Here is a 16,601-nt window from a genome sequence, read left to right as displayed (position 1 = left end):
TATGTAGTTTATGTAGTATGTAGGCATTTTTTTTAAATATATTCTTTCTTTTATTTCTTTTTTGCGCTATCCTTATTCTTCTCACATTTCCTTTCCTACCAGGTTGCCTGGCAGAGATTGCTGTGTAGCAATAAGGCCGCCTATTGTGCAAAATTTTTGTACCTCACTAATTTGTACCAAATTTCCTATATTGTTTTGTACAATGAAGTGTTATAAATAAATAAATAAATAAATATGGAATTCTTAAAAGAAAAGGTTAAAAATAGCGCATTTTCAGACGTATGATATTTTCTAATACGCTTTCTATTCAGATTAAGGGCGGGGTTATTAAAACACATACTTTTTCGTTTTAGTGTTTAAACAGAAAGAGATAGGCTACACACATATATACCGAAATGTTCAATATATAACTAAGAACCAAATTTCACACAAAGATTCATCATATTGATTGCGTATATGATTTGTAAGTATTATTTTTTCCCGTTATGATATACCGTTACCCTAAACAAAAGTACGTGTTTCTCTATGTATACTGTATAGTATATATATGTATACGTATTGAAATAGGAAGTACAAAAATCTCAATCAACAAATTCGATGCCAATATTCACATCTTATAAATAACAACGTTCAACCTCAACTCAGTGATGTCCGAAGGCGGCTCCTTTTTCTTTTTGGTCACGAAAAAATTTTGACAGCCTTTGTTTTTGTATGTCGTTGTAGTTTTTATTTGTCGTTTTCACTTCCTCTAATAGTCTTTGCACCGCTTTATTGTTGGGCGACACTTTTTCCGCTAATTTGAGATCTGATAGCGCCGCGTCGTAGTTCTTTAGGGCGAAATTCGCTTGACCGCGCCGGTATAGTGCTTTCTCGTTTTTCGGGTCAATGCGTAATACCTGTGCAGAGAAGTTTGGCTTTTAAATACTTATCATTCATTAATATGTTATTATGCTGTCGTCGTCGTCATTGTTGTAATAAGTGGTGAAACGAGCTGTTTGAATTTCTGGTAGATAATATTATATGGAAAACGTACACAGTAGCAACACGAAGGAAAAATTGTTAGTATTAGATGTACCATTTTTTTAATTTGTACATATTAAAAAGTCGTTATTGTGTCTCCCTCATAAGCATGATTCGTGGGGATCTATTCATTATGTAGGGTAGTGTGCTGATTTTGTTGTGAATGCTCACAAAATATACGAAAATGTGCAGTGCATGCAGAACAACTGCAGGTGTGGGTGTGTTAATGTATATGCAGGCTATGAATTTGTGCGTGCGTGGGTACGTCGTGTATGCGTGTGTGTACGCGTTTGTATATGCGCGCCTGTATTTTGTAATTTACCTGGGAATATGCGTGCAATTATTTTGCAATTTACCTGGGTATATGCGCGCCTGTATTTTGTAATTTACCTGGGTATATGCGCGCCTGTATTTTGTAATTTACCTGGGTATATGCGCGCCTGTATTTTGTTATTTACCTGGGAATATGCGTGCAAGTATTTTGCAATTTACCTGGGTATATGCGCGCCTGTATTTTGTTATTTACCTGGGAATATGCGTGCAATTATTTTGCAATTTACCTGGGTATATGCGTGCAATTATTTTGCAATTTACCTGGGTATATGCGCGCCTGTATTTTGTAATTTACCTGGATATATGCGCGCCTGTATTTTGTTATTTACCTGGGAATATGCGTGCAATTATTTTGCAATTTACCTGGGTATATGCGCGCCTGTATTTTGTTATTTACCTGGGAATATGCGTGCAATTATTTTGCAATTTACCTGGGTATATGCGCGCCTGTATTTTGTAATTTACCTGGATATATGCGCGCCTGTATTTTGTAATTTAACTGGGTATTTGCGCGCCTGTATTTTGTAATTTACCTGGGTATATGCGCGCCTGTATTTTGTAATTTACCTGGGTATATGCGCGCCTGTATTTTGTTATTTACCTGGGAATATGCGTGCAAGTATTTTGCAATTTACCTGGGTATATGCGCGCCTGTATTTTGTAATTTACCTGGGTATATGCGCGCCTGTATTTTGTAATTTAACTGGGTATATGCGCGCCTGTATTTTGTAATTTACCTGGGTATATGCGCGCCTGTATTTTGTAATTTACCTGGGTATATGCGCGCCTGTATTTTGTTATTTACTTGAGTATATGCGCGCCTGTATTTAGGTATCCTGGTGTGTAGCACGTGTTTGTGTATGTGTTCGGTTGTATGTATGGATGGGTGCGTGTGTTTGTTTGTTTGTGTCCCACCTCAGTGCAGCAGGTGAGCGTGGCGCGGTGCCGCTGCAGGCGCGCGTAGCACGCGGCCAGGTTGAGGCTGCACTGCGCACGGTACGTCTCCATCATTTCGCACACTGCACATACAAATACAAAACTACTGGGCCTATCCGAATAAAATTTTTATGGGACCAATTCGACACCATCCCGCATCGAACAAAAAAAGAATCACGTAAATCGGTTAAGAAACCTCGGAGTAATCGGTGTACTTACATACATAAAAAATAAAAATGTATGCGTGTACTACAGTACACACGTAAGAAGTGAAACTTCTTTATGACCTTAAAAATGTCACGAGTATGGCGTAACGCAAAAATGTCACGCGTACGGTGTAACGCAAAAATGTCACGCGTACGGCGTAACGAAAAAATGTTACACTAAATTTTTGTCCAACCCCGATAAAGAAGTTTCACTTCAATAAAATAAATAAAATTTAAACTAACACTTGTGCCGCTCGTCCCCTTCGGGCAGCGTGGAAGCCACGTGCTCGACGTACCGCAGACACTTGCTGTACTTGCCGGCGGCCGCTTTGTACCGCGCGCTGCCGAAGTGCGCGTTTCCACTGCACTTTATGTCCTGTATGCCGGCTAGTAACTCGTCCACCTGGTTTACGAAAAAGAAAACAGAAAATAGAAAAAAACCTTTATTGAATAAGTTTTAAAGTAATACAGTTTATATATTTGGGGAAACTAAAGCCTGTTATTTCAAAACTGTGTTACAGGCTACAGCATAATATAATAATCTAAGGTGTTTGTAAAACTGACCGTCTCGGGCTATACGCGTTGCAGTAAGCGCATTCATGCAAGGTGCGTACGTATGTGCAAGTATGTGTGCGTACGTGTATAAGACGCGACGTCACACACATATATGCACACTGAACAGACATTTTAACTAGAACGTATATGGTTGACGGACTATACATCTGGCTAAAATTGTTTTATAGATATAGATCTGTAGAAAAGCTATAGGTAACGGTAACTGCCAACTCGTGTAGGCGAAGTAGTGTAGCGAGATGCAATCCGTTTTATACGTGAAAAAGAAAATTAATGATGTCAAAACATTGTATGTGGTGATTCTACTATAGAGATCTATAAAAATCCCCTTCCCACACTAAAACCTAACCCACAAACATTTTTCTTTCACATATCACAACAGACTTGTAAAGTCTTAAATAAGTCACAAGTCAAGTAAACAGAGAACCATCTAGCATTAAACTTACCGTGAGCTCAGTCCTCAAATCTTCGGGATACTCCGGCAAGTGATCCGTTGTTCCATCTCTGCAGCAGACGTCCCACGTCTCCAGGTCGGTTATCTCCCCACAATCCTCTATAACGCAATCCTGAAATTGCCGCATTGTTTATAAATATGTATTATGAATTTTTATAGTTGCAAAATTCATGATTATTTGGCTTGTATATATAATTAAATCAACAGGCAACAATAGCCACAATTCTTAAAATATCCTAAGCTCTCACTTTTATTAAAAACTTTATTCCATTATCAGTGTCATAAAATGGTTATAGAGAGAAGTAAATAAATGTTAAAATGATATAATGTTCTTAAAATTGCAATATTTTAAAGACATCAATTATTGATATCAATAATTATTAATATTGTCAGTCTGAAAACAAGCCATTTGGTACTAAGAACGGTAATTACTAGAAGGAACTATTATTTATACATAAGAACCTATGATTTAAAGAGATGACTAAGCGCACTAGTAGTGATATAAAATTATACATTAGATAGTTCTCGCATTATGTATCTTAACGATAGAGTTATTTACTTAACGCTCTATACATTAATTTAACAGTTATAAAGTCAATAATGGCAATGAATAGTCGCTAATCGTTTTCTTCCATCATTAGAGAGATAAAAGCGTTTAAATTAACTGCATACACGTATTATGTAAATAGAAATATTATAACAATACATAGGAATTATACAAGGGTACAATTATTACTTGAACTTGACACTTGACATTAATTGTTAATGAACCGACTTCAAAAAAGGGATATTAATTCTTTCAACTTTTTCAACTCAAATCCACTGATGTTAATATATGACTTAGGGCCGATTTTTCAATGCCCAGATAAACAGCTAGATAGACTTTATTCTTCAGTTAACAAAATATTCAATTTTTCAATAGACGAATAGGACTTATCTATCGAATAACTACGTTATTTGAGGAATAAATCTATTTGCCGCTCCAACGGCCAGATAGCGCGCTATTCGACTGTTAATGTATCTACAGACGCTCCGATTTGGTTGGTGCCAACCATATCGGAACCGACAAGGCAACCATTCCAACATTGCTACAGATTGTCCGACGGTTGGCCTTCCAGCCGTCAGTTGACCATAGAGTAATATGTCAGTTGACCATAGTACGAAGAGAATGGGCTAAATTCTACTATAGAAATAGAGAAAATTACAGTCATATGCGGCACTTACAACTTATTTTTTAAGGTTTTTAATGTAGCCGCACTGTCAATTTTTTTTAATACTTCTAACATAATAAAATACGCTTGATTTCTGGCATCTCTATTTGCGTAATCTTTGTTACTTAAGTCCCACAAACAGGGAAAGTCTTTATATAGTTCCAGCAATTTTATTAATATGTCACGTTCGGTGACCGTAACTCCCTCGGCGTTCATGTTGACGTCCTACACCGGCGGCGTTGCGAATGTGAATGAGCCATTAGGCGTTTGAGTTGACAACTGACGCGTCAAATTTGAGATATTTTCGTATGTCATAACATAGAGCGTAGAATTATTAACAATTAAACCTCTTTCTATATAATTATTATCAATTAAAATCATATTGAAATTGATGTTTTTGATAGTACTGATGACCATGCCATTGAAAATTTGCCGAACGCTGCCTTTAAGTATGCTGTATGTCGTTTCCATCGTAAAATATATAAATTGAAACACAAATTTAACCAAACTCTTTACTCGAATCAAAACAACAATCAACAATCATAGAAGACAAGTGCACTCCTGACGCGAGTCATAATGACGGTTGTTGACAAATTGCAAGATTTGACTCTATCCCGCTCTAACCTGACTAATTTAATATGTTTGTTTCGCCACTCCGAGAGCAGTGCTACCAATATGGAAATATTTGGTCAAATAGTTATTCATCAAATAAATCACGATTGAAAAATAGGCGAGCCGTAATGAGTTAGATAAATAATTGAATAAATCTATTCGAGGGGTAGTTATTAGACTGTTTATCTCGCGATTGAAAAATCGGCCCTTAGAATAATTTCCATTCATCTTATCAAATAATGTAGCTATAATTTACAAACATAAAGATTAAAGAATGTGTTCAATGTTTCTCTAGATTTACTTTTAATAAAGCGAACAGTGCAAATTTCAAATAAATAAAAAAAAATTTGGAAAATCGAAATATATTGTGCATCATAGGGAAAGTATCATAGGGAAAGTATCATAGAAAACAAAGATGCTTTCCGCCGTCTGTGTTTGTAGATCTTAAAATTAAGATTTTGATGATTTTTTGTTTTAGTACAAAAATGTTGTTTTAGACAAAGCGGGCGAAGTCTCGGGCGGAAAGCTAGTACTTGAAAAAAAAGTATGAATTTGTTGCGAAGAAAAAGTATGAATTTGAGGCAAAGAAAAAAAACTCACCACACTAGGCCGACAGTCGTCCGCCGTCCGCTGCACCTCTTCGAGCACACGCAGGCCCGCGAGCACGTGCCCGAACACCACGTTAGTGCCGTCGAGGTGCGGGCACGGCACGCTCGTCACGCAGAACTGCGAGCCGTTTGTATGCGGCCGCCCTGCGTTCGCCATGCTGAGCACGCCCGCCTCGTGCTGCAATCATTGAGATATACATATGGAGACGACACCGCCTACATCACTTATGTTCCGCTCAACATACGCCATATGCCGTAACTGCACGCTCATTTTTTATTTGTTTTAAAGTGAAACGCATCAATTATGCCTTCGTGTGTGTTACGATATTGCACAAATAATACAAATAATACGGAAAACTGCAAAGGAATAACTTTTATCGGTATTAGTACCTAACTAGATAATAATTTTTAAAACTTAGTTAGAGCAAAAAAATGGCGCGCAGATTATATACATAATCATCAGCCCATATACGTTCCCACTACTGGGACGCGGGCCTCCTATGAGGTTACAGACCATCGCTAAGTGCGGGTGCGGTAGATGTCACATGTCGTCGAAATTTTGATGTTTTTCTTCACCGTTTATGATGTTATCAACACGCGCAGTTAAATTGAAAAACCAATTTATTTCCTGCACGCTCGCATGGTCTCATCTCCTGGACTTATCGATTTTAAGTACGAGATCCTCACCACTAAGCTAACACTGCACAGCTGCGATATATGCTTGCGACGGTTTATACGCGGGGACACCGCACGCTCGTCACGCAGAACTGCAAGACGTACTAAGCACGCCCGCTTCATATTGAAATATACGTTTGATAATACTCATTTGGAAATATGGGTCGATTTATCAAAGTTGTTGTATTTTATTTGTTAAAATAAAGGAATTTACATTCTTTTTTGTTTTACTATACCCATGCTGTATTCGAATAATTATTATGCTTAGATATACTAGTAGGTACTTACGTACTTTTTAGATATACTACTCGACCAAGCCAACTAGACCCTTTTCAACTGTGACGTCACCCGCCCATGTCTCGGGTACAGATAGCAAAAAAAAAATATTAATAATATCACTGTTCGCTCTCCGCTATGAATAGTCTTATTTTTCCCCATTTCGAGGGCTGTCTATGAATAACAACACAGTAAAAACTTAAACAAATAACAACGAAAAACTTAACAGTCAACAACAAGCTTTAACGATTAATAATAAAAAGTACAGAAATAACTAGCGATGCGAAACGTACGAATGCGTCGATGCTGCGAACCGTACTAAGGCGAACGCGGTACCTGAGGCGGTAAGCGGGCGGGGAGGCCGCATTCCACCCGAGCGTCTAGTTGGCTTGGTCGAGTAGTACATAGGTTTTACGAGTACTTGCGTTCGTGATTTTTATTTAACATTTACCTATATAATATGACGGATTTATTTTGCAGTATACATTCATAAAACGGAATAGGTATCTTTTAGAAAACATTATAATATTGTCTTTTTGTATAAATTTGCATTGTAAACCAAATTTTATATTGATTAATTCGGGCAGAGTATCATGGCATCAAATTTATCAATGAAGTGATCAGATTAAATAACCATTTTTGACTATAACACGGAAATGAAAAGATAATATTCTATTTGTATAAAGCGCACCACGTTTTAAAAACGTATAATAATTAATAGCGTCATGCTAATTTAAAATGTCATTGGGTTGTGGTATTCTTCCATATATGTACTTACGTAACAAATAACAATCATCAAATGTATAGAGTTCAAATTTATTCGAATTACCTTTTATAAATATTTACTCGAATAATTAACTACATATCAAGTACATATCTATGTGGCCTTATATTTTCATACAATTTATCATACATATTTTATTTTTACACCGAGTAAATCTAATATGAGTACAAAACACACAACAAGACAACATAGTTTTTAACATGAAGACGATTAAAATTTAAAATTATACGGCCTACGTTACTAGAATATTGTAGAGTTCACTACATACTATAATATAGCCATAGTATAAAAATGAGTAGGTACTAGACATAGTTATGTACCTATACGAGTATAATGTTAAATGTATCAAGTATGCAATGGTTGCGTATCACATCGCTAAAATAAACAAATTATACATTCCACTATCAAAAGCATATAAAAACAGAACTAAAGAAAACTTTAATATTAAAGAGATATGTACTACTTACAAAGGATCTGTGACATTTTTATTAATACTGCATAGATGCATCCAGAATAAACTTGTAAGAAAACTAGAATGTAAAGTACCTAGGTACTTACGTATTTAAAACAAATTAAGGCTGAGCAAAATATGGAGATGGAATTCAATGAAAGCTCTGAAGATTCTTTAAGGGTGCTATAACAGTTTTTTAACAAAAACCGCTATTTTACGGTACAATTTTAACTCAAAGCACTTACACGTGAGAACAAAGTAATATCTTAATTTAAAGATAATATATTCAGTTCTACGATCATCTTATGAAAATTGTACGACGTCATACAAAATTGTCACTGAAATACGATTTTCCTAGCACAATGATCGCATAAAATGCAAAAAAATGGGGTCTAAACCGGTACACTTTTAAGAAAATTAAAAGCCTAATCTATCTTCTTACCTATAAATTATTGAGGGATATATAGTCCTTTATAGATTGTGATAATTTTTTTGTATCTAAATCAAAATTTTATTTCAATTATAAGCTAAATTAAAAATACTTGTCGATTTCTTCATACATTTTGCTCTCGCGGGTCGTCAGACCGCGCTCAGAAGCGCTCTTGGAAGGACGGGTGTATCGCTCCTCGTCCCAAAAATAAAAACGAATTAGAAAAAGATTATTGTGCGTATACTGTCGTTTTCGTGATTTGAAATATTTGATACTTTATAAGAGTAAACTGTATAAGTTTCATATTCCAGTTATTTGTAATTTAAAATTATGTTTTAAAAATTATGTTGACTGAGTTGTTGAACGGATTGGTGGGGTAAAGCAATTTGACAAAACTTAAATCCAAAATGGCGCCGACGAAAATTTGCCATCTTTTCGTCATGGGTGTCATTTTCATGGTTTTTGGGGTAGCTATTAACCAATATGAGGTCAAAAATAAAATCCAAGATGGCGCCGACGAAAATTTTACATCTTTTCATCATGGGTGTCATTTTCATGGTTTTTGGGGTAGCTATTAACCAATATGAGGTCAAAACTAAAATCCAAGATGGCGCCGACGAAAATTTTACATCTTTCCGTGATGGGTGTCATTTTCATGGTTTTTGGGGTGGATATTACGCAATATGAGGTCAAAAATAAAATCCAAGATGGCGCCGACGAAAATTTTACATCTTTTCGTCATGGGTGTCATTTTCATGGTTTTTGGGGTAGCTATTAACCAATATGAGGTCAAAAATAAAATCCAAGATGGCGCCGACGAAAATTTTACATCTTTTCATCATGGGTGTCATTTTCATGGTTTTTGGGGTAGCTATTAACTAATATGAGGTCAAAAATAAAATCCAAGATGGCGCCGACGAAAATTTTACATCTTTTCGTCATGGGTGTCATTTTCATGGTTTTTGGGGTAGCTATTAACCAATATGAGGTCAAAAATAAAATCCAAGATGGCGCCGACGAAAATTTTACATCTTTCCATGATGGGTGTCATTTTCATGGTTTTTGGGGTGGATATTACGCAATTTGAGGTCAGAACTAAAATCCAAGATGGCGCCGGTGACAATTTTACATCTTTTCGTCATGGGTGTCATTTTCATGGTTTTTGGGGTAGCTATTAACCAATATGAGGTCAAAACTAAAATCCAAGATGGCGCCGACGAAAATTTTACATCTTTTCGTCATGGGTGTCATTTTCATGGTTTTTGGGGTAGCTATTAACCAATATGAGGTCAAAAATAAAATCCAAGATGGCGCCGATGAAAATCTGTTATTTTATTTTAGTTTACTTCTTAATTATTAAGAAAATTACACCTATGACGACAAGATGTCAAATTTTCGTCGGCGCCATCTTGGATTTTGGTTTTAACCTCATATTCGTTAATAGCTACCCCAAAAACCATGAAAATGACACCCATCACGAAAAAAGTCAAATTTTCGTCGGCGCCATCTTGGATTTTGGTTTTAACCTCATATTCGTTAATAGCTACCCCAAAAACCATGAAAATGACACCCATCACGAAAAAAGTCAAATTTTCGTCGGCGCCATCTTGGATTTTAGTTTTGACCTCATATTTGTTAAGAGCTACTCCAAAACCTTGAAAATGACACCCATGACGAAAAGATATAAAATTTTCGTCGGCGCCATCTTGGATTTTAGTTTTGACCTCATATTGGTTAATAGCTACCCCAAAAACTACCCACACTTGCAAATGTGTTTGCTACGTAGGAAAAATTTCAGATTTAAGAGTATCCTAGGTAATGTGTTATGTGACGAATACCTATAATTTATTTCATTCCGACTATTTTTCGGAATAACATACATTTACTAAGAATTGTATACAATGCCGGATTTAATACAGTGCCGGTAACATCATATTATGTATGATAATAATTCTACATTTCTTAAAAAGCTTTGATATTGTATACAATTCATAGATTATTATTCAATGAAATAATGATGTAAAATAGTCACACTTTTTTAAGTTGTTTGAATATACTAACATACTTATTAGGATCGTACCTACTAATAAAAGTAACAAAATGAATTTTTAAAGTTCCTAGTAATCTTCTGGAATCAATTTCAATAAAAATACATAATATCAAAAATTAAAAATAATATCAAGTATGAAGATGGTCTATAAAATGGAATGCGCTATGTTTACGTGAGCGTGATATTGCCGCGAACAAAGTTACGTCGTTAGATACCTAAATTTGAGTAACGCAGATTTGTGACAGCGTCCTTAATCTTTATATCCATTGCTTTGCATTCTATTGTAAATAAAATAATTTCAAGTTTTTCGTACTTTGAACGAAATCGTAGACCGCTTCTAGAAAAATGTACAATACTAATACTACAAATAATATAAGTTCTTTCATAAATATAAGTAGCTATCTACTATGTACAGGCGCCGTCGCGTCGATTTTCATTTCTATATTCTTCAGGGACGTTATTGCTCATTATGTACCTTATTATTTACCTGACCGAGCCGGAATGCAATTATCTTACGTAAGCCATGATCGTAATTTTCAACCGACTTCAAAAAAAGGAGAAAACTTTATTTTTTGTGTTTGTTACCTTAACTTTCGACTGGGTGAATGAATTTTGATTTTTTTACGATGCCTCCCTTGTTCTCCTCCTCACATTTAAATTTGCTCTACGGTCTTTGCAGACGGTTTATTTATTTTTTCTGTTATAAAGAATTAATTAATTATTTCACACTAGCTTCCTGCGCGGGTTTCGCCCGCGTTTTCAATGGAAAACCCCGTTCCGTAGTTCCCGTTCCCGTGAGATTTCCGAGACTGAATTACTTTCGCATTTATTTATTTCTATTTCATATTATATTTGATTCATATGTACCTTTATGTATGTACTTTTAAATTTATATGCCTAATTCTTTCGGCAATGTTTCAATACTTCCTTAATAAAATATTAACAAGTTAAGAAGTTTCAAATTATACATAAAAACATACCTTAAGTATAAAGTTTTCATCTTCAAATGTTGGTCCATAGATACTCTCACCGCCGGTGCCATCACCATTGATTATATCACCACTTTGTACCATAAACTGTGATATCGCTAAAAATAACAATTTAATTATTATTCATACGGAGAATTTACATCAAACGAATATAGGGCTAGAGCAAGAGCATTCTTTCGTGATCATTTAGTGTAAGCGAAAACTCATATTCAGTCTAGTTCAGTATTAGAACACTCCACAGAATCTTTTTGAATGCATGCTTTCCACTCGCGGCATCGCCCGCACAGTCAAAGAAAAACCTGCATAGTTCCCGTTCCCGTGGGATTTCCGGGATAAAACCTATCCTATGTCCTTTCTCGGGTATCAAAATACATATCTCTATACCAAATTTCATGCAAATTGGTTCAGTAGTTAAGGCGTGATTGAGTACCAGACAGACAGACAGAGTTACTTTCCCATTTATAATATTAGTATGGATTGGATATATAATCACTGTAACCATCATAGCAACAAGATATTTGTACAGAAGGAAATATGAAAATATACACATTAAATACAGTTACATTTGAACATTAGCAATTCCATAAGTGATAAGGAATGATAAATGTCTAAATTATGTTTTATTTACATTTATTGCACATTCAATCACAACTCAGTACCTGATATCTAATATGAAACATATTTATTTAGAGATTATGTATTTTTGTCTTACCTTTATGGAATTTAACGCCTTTGTAATGTAAGGGTTTTCCTAAAGTACCGATGCCCTTCTCTCCAGTACATAAAGCTCTAAAATTCTCTGCCGTTTTTGGTACGACATCCCGCCTCAACTCTATCACCACTCGACCAGCTAAAAATAATTAATTTATAAATAACAAATAATGTAAGGCTATTTATAAACTTCCAAAATATAGAGTCATTATGATAAAAATGTATGGTTCAATTAAGTAACACTTAAAACCATAAAGCTTTAAGTTAATAACTAGCTGCGCTCCGCGGTTTCGACCATGTGACTCCGCTTCTGTTGGTCTTAGCGTTATAATATATAGCCTAAAGCCTTCCTCAATAAATAGTCTATCTAACACTGAAAGAATTTTTCAAATCGGACCAGTAGTTCCTGAGATCAGTGCATTCAAACAAACAAACTCTTCAGCTTTATAATAATTGTATAGATAACATTATTAATATCACACAAACTAAGCTTAGCTTTGTCTCTGTATTTTAATCTGTAATGTGAACTTATGAACTACAGGTCAGGTAATACAATTATAAGATATCAAAAATGTAATTATTTGTATTACAGTTCATGTATTCCAAACATTGAACATCAAATTTAATACTTTAAAAATATGAAGGCAATATTTTTTGTGAATGTGTCATACATTTTCAACTCAATTCTGCAAAACAATTGTAATATAATTGAAATGACAGCCCTAACCAAACTTCTTGTTTTCATTTCGGTAAACAAAATATGAATTCAGATATTATGCACTTTGCAATGTTACGCGACCTCGTCCCACTGAACTGAATAAGAAATCAGTGAGTATAATGGATAAAATTATAAATAAATCACACATTTGAACAACATAAAAAATTGCAGTTATATATGCTATTTATTGAAAAATCCATTAGAAATAATTAAACGGCACTTTGTACTAACCTTTAACACCGTCTATTGATATATCTAAATATACTAAAGGGTTTCTTTGTTTTGTTTGAGTCTCCGATATCATTTTTATCCAGATCACATCGATGATAACACTTTTACGCTAGGATATTGATGTAAAAGCACAACCACAAACGTTTAATTGACGATCTCATTATTTTTTATTCAGAAATTATTCAATGAAACTATTAAACAAAATAAAAACAAAGAAAAGGACGGTTTGCGAATTTACGACCTACCTCAAAGGCTCAATCCACAGGCTCAATCACAGAACGATATCTGAATGTCAACTGTCAGAACTCAGATCCCGTCAAAATTGAACGTCAGATTATTATGGCGATCACACAATATCACATATCATCGAATATAAGAATGTATATTGGGCAAACACTTGGGCAAACACGGTATTAATGTTAGGATAACTATCATAGTTACAATATAACTAAGTATAAAAGTTTAAAAAATCTTTTATCTTCTCGTTCTTCTAAAAACATGAACATTCTTAATATTTTAAAAATTAAAAATGATTTTACATTATGCGCTTATTACACCTTCCTTAATTTAGAAGGTCATTTACAAATAGAAGCTTCTGATCACTCTGTCTTAAAAGAAAGCAAATCAGATAATGAAGATAACGAATATTTTAGAACAAGGGGGTGCAGAAATTATCTTCAAATTATTTCTTAGATCGTTTTACATAATATTATTAAATCTTGTGACATCTGCATCGTTAATTCAGAAACAAGATACTTTTATCTCAGTACAATACTTCCTATTTATTCAAAGAAAAATAGGTGTGTTGAATCTGTGTTGTTAAAAATATTCGTATTATGATTAATATTTCAGTTTGTCCTTACGACAAAAATATATTTGTAAATGTGAGCCGTTAACGAAACATTGACATTATTTTGTACGACGAATTTAGTTAAAAATAAAAAAATAGTACAGCGTATATACTGTGTTTCTATACCATCATAATAAAGCGATGAGTGATGCGTCGCGTGACGCGTCGCCACGCAGCGCAGGTATCACTTTTACGAGCGGCTATATATGATTCATATCTAAAAGTAGGTATTTAAATGTTTTAAGTAACTAATTATGATTACACCTTCCTCAATGCGTTTCTAATTAGGCTTCTAAATTAGTCAGTCAGAAGCCATCCTGACTTCCAAATGGATGCATACTTAGTGCGATTTATCTTTTCTAAATTTAGTGGTCACTAAAGTATCTTGAAATTTAGAGGCTCAAATTAGGATGGTGTAATAAGGACATTAGAGACACGCATCATAGTATAATATAATTTATTACCTGTGGAGACGTGAAATTTTCAAAATTGAAATATAAAAATGTCACTGTCAGTTTGAAAGTAAATTGCGTCATCACACTTAAAGCAATTTTACATTGCTTAGAAATAATTTAATTATATTTTAGAAATGATTATCGTTAATTAATAAGGCATTATAAAACCAACAAAGTAAGTTCATTATAAATTTTACTTTTTTGATAAGATTCCATATAAAAAGCTTGACAATCTTCATATACGGTCAAGTATTATTGACATAGATACTTAATAATTGATTAATGTTCATATTCCAGTGTTAGTAAAGAGTAATTTGTAGTTCTTATTATTCAAAATTAATTTTCAGATGTCTTCGTCAGCAATATACATACTGGACGTTAAGGGGAAAGTCCTTATATCCAGAAATTACCGCGGCGATGTTGATATGGGTGTGATCGATAAGTTCATGCCCCTCTTGATGGAAAAAGAAGAAGAAGGAATGTTAACTCCTCTTCTACAAACCAGCGAGTGTACTTTTGCATATATTAAAACTAACAACCTTTACATAGTATCAACAACAAAGAAAAATGCTAATATTGCTTTGGTATTTGTGTTTCTATATAAAATAGTGGAAGTCATGACTGAATATTTCAAGGAACTAGAAGAAGAAAGTATCAGAGATAATTTCGTCGTAATTTATGAGTTGCTTGATGAGTTGTTAGATTTTGGATATCCACAGACAACTGACAGCAAGATTTTGCAAGAATACATTACCCAAGAAGGTCATAAATTAGAAATGCAGCCTCGAATTCCAATGGCTGTGACAAATGCTGTGTCGTGGAGGTCAGAAGGGATTAAATATCGGAAGAATGAAGTATTTCTTGATGTCATAGAGTCTGTAAATCTATTGGCAAATTCAAATGGGAATGTTCTGCGTAGTGAAATAGTTGGAGCCATAAAAATGAGGGTGTACCTGTCTGGAATGCCAGAATTGCGACTTGGTCTCAATGACAAAGTACTTTTTGAAAGTACAGGTAGGGGGAAATCAAAATCTGTTGAGCTGGAAGATGTGAAGTTCCACCAATGCGTGAGATTGTCTAGATTTGAAAATGACAGGACAATCTCTTTCATTCCGCCTGATGGTGAGTTTGAGCTTATGTCCTACAGGCTCAACACTCATGTGAAGCCGCTCATCTGGATTGAATCTGTCATTGAACGACATGCACACTCCCGTGTTGAATACATGATTAAAGCCAAGTCGCAATTCAAAAGACGTTCAACAGCTAACAATGTTGAGATTATTATTCCGGTTCCTGCTGATGCTGATTCTCCGAAATTCAAAACTACTATTGGCAGTGTGAAATATACACCAGAGCAAAATGCCATTACCTGGTCTATAAAGTCCTTTCCGGGTGGCAAAGAGTACTTAATGAGAGCACATTTCGGCCTACCGTCTGTCGAATGTGAGGAGACTGATGGAAAACCCCCAATACAAGTCAAATTTGAAATCCCGTACTTTACTACTTCTGGTATTCAAGTGCGGTACTTGAAGATCATTGAAAAGAGTGGTTATCAGGCACTACCCTGGGTTAGGTACATTACCCAAAACGGCGACTATCAGCTAAGAACAAATTAGTACAATTAAGCATGTTTTGTTACATTCCTTGTATTTTTAAGTATGCACTTAATAAGTATTCATTATGCAGTTGTAACTTGATTTTTATTAGTATTTTATTATGTAAGAATATTTTGACCCAATAAATTGTTTAATCCTATTATTTTATTTAATTATTCTTTTATTTTATCCTAATAAAATATAATGACAATGACTTCCTAACCCACAAATAATAAGTACTATGTATTTGACAAAATTTATTTTATTTTAGTTATAGTTGGCTAAAGTGGAATAAGACATCATATTAATTAAACCAAGCTTAAACTAAAAAAATATTGAAATATCAAGATATTTTTGGTACCACAGATTATTAGTTCCTAGCAAAGCCTATTGAACTGAAAAAATAAGAACCCTAAAAGGCCCTTAGGTATAT

General features: G+C 34.5%; 2 protein-coding genes across 2 annotated transcripts; one reads left to right on the top strand and one right to left on the bottom strand.

The window, feature by feature from the left end:
- Nucleotides 1-365: 365 nt before the first annotated feature.
- On the bottom strand, nt 366-13,512 carry Cyp40 (Cyclophilin 40). The gene is made up of 8 exons (XM_090116990.1): nt 13,269-13,512; nt 12,321-12,458; nt 11,600-11,706; nt 5,946-6,131; nt 3,515-3,634; nt 2,739-2,898; nt 2,269-2,372; nt 366-896 (listed from the first exon to the last, which is right to left on the bottom strand). The coding sequence occupies exons 1-8, from the start codon at nt 13,339-13,341 to the stop codon at nt 642-644; spliced, it is 1,143 nt and encodes a 380-aa protein (XP_089973116.1). The 5' UTR covers nt 13,342-13,512; the 3' UTR covers nt 366-641.
- Nucleotides 13,513-14,617: 1,105 nt separating this feature from the next.
- Nucleotides 14,618-16,341, top strand: AP-1mu (adaptor protein complex 1, mu subunit). The gene is made up of 2 exons (XM_090116866.1): nt 14,618-14,748; nt 14,921-16,341. The coding sequence occupies exon 2, from the start codon at nt 14,921-14,923 to the stop codon at nt 16,187-16,189; it is 1,269 nt and encodes a 422-aa protein (XP_089972992.1). The 5' UTR covers nt 14,618-14,748; the 3' UTR covers nt 16,190-16,341.
- Nucleotides 16,342-16,601: the final 260 nt, after the last annotated feature.

Source organism: Colias eurytheme, chromosome 26, assembly GCF_061535395.1.
Source record: "Colias eurytheme isolate Ceu_HAF_F1 chromosome 26, ilColEury1 Martin Lab GWU primary, whole genome shotgun sequence".
Classification (NCBI taxonomy): Eukaryota; Metazoa; Arthropoda; class Insecta; order Lepidoptera; family Pieridae; genus Colias; species Colias eurytheme.
The sequence above is the reverse complement of the archived record's forward strand: the minus strand, read 5'-3'. Positions and strand labels throughout refer to the sequence as shown.

Coding starts and splice junctions, on each gene's coding strand:
- Cyp40 (XM_090116990.1), bottom strand. CDS start 13,341: ATGATATCGGAGACTCAAACAAAACAAAGAAACCCTTTAGTATATTTA. Junction 2,899..3,514: donor ATTTGAGGACTGAGCTCACG/GTAAGTTTAATG, acceptor TTCGTAAACCAG/GTGGACGAGTTACTAGCCGG. Junction 897..2,268: donor CGCTCACCTGCTGCACTGAG/GTGGGACACAAA, acceptor TTCTCTGCACAG/GTATTACGCATTGACCCGAA.
- AP-1mu (XM_090116866.1), top strand. CDS start 14,921: ATGTCTTCGTCAGCAATATACATACTGGACGTTAAGGGGAAAGTCCTT.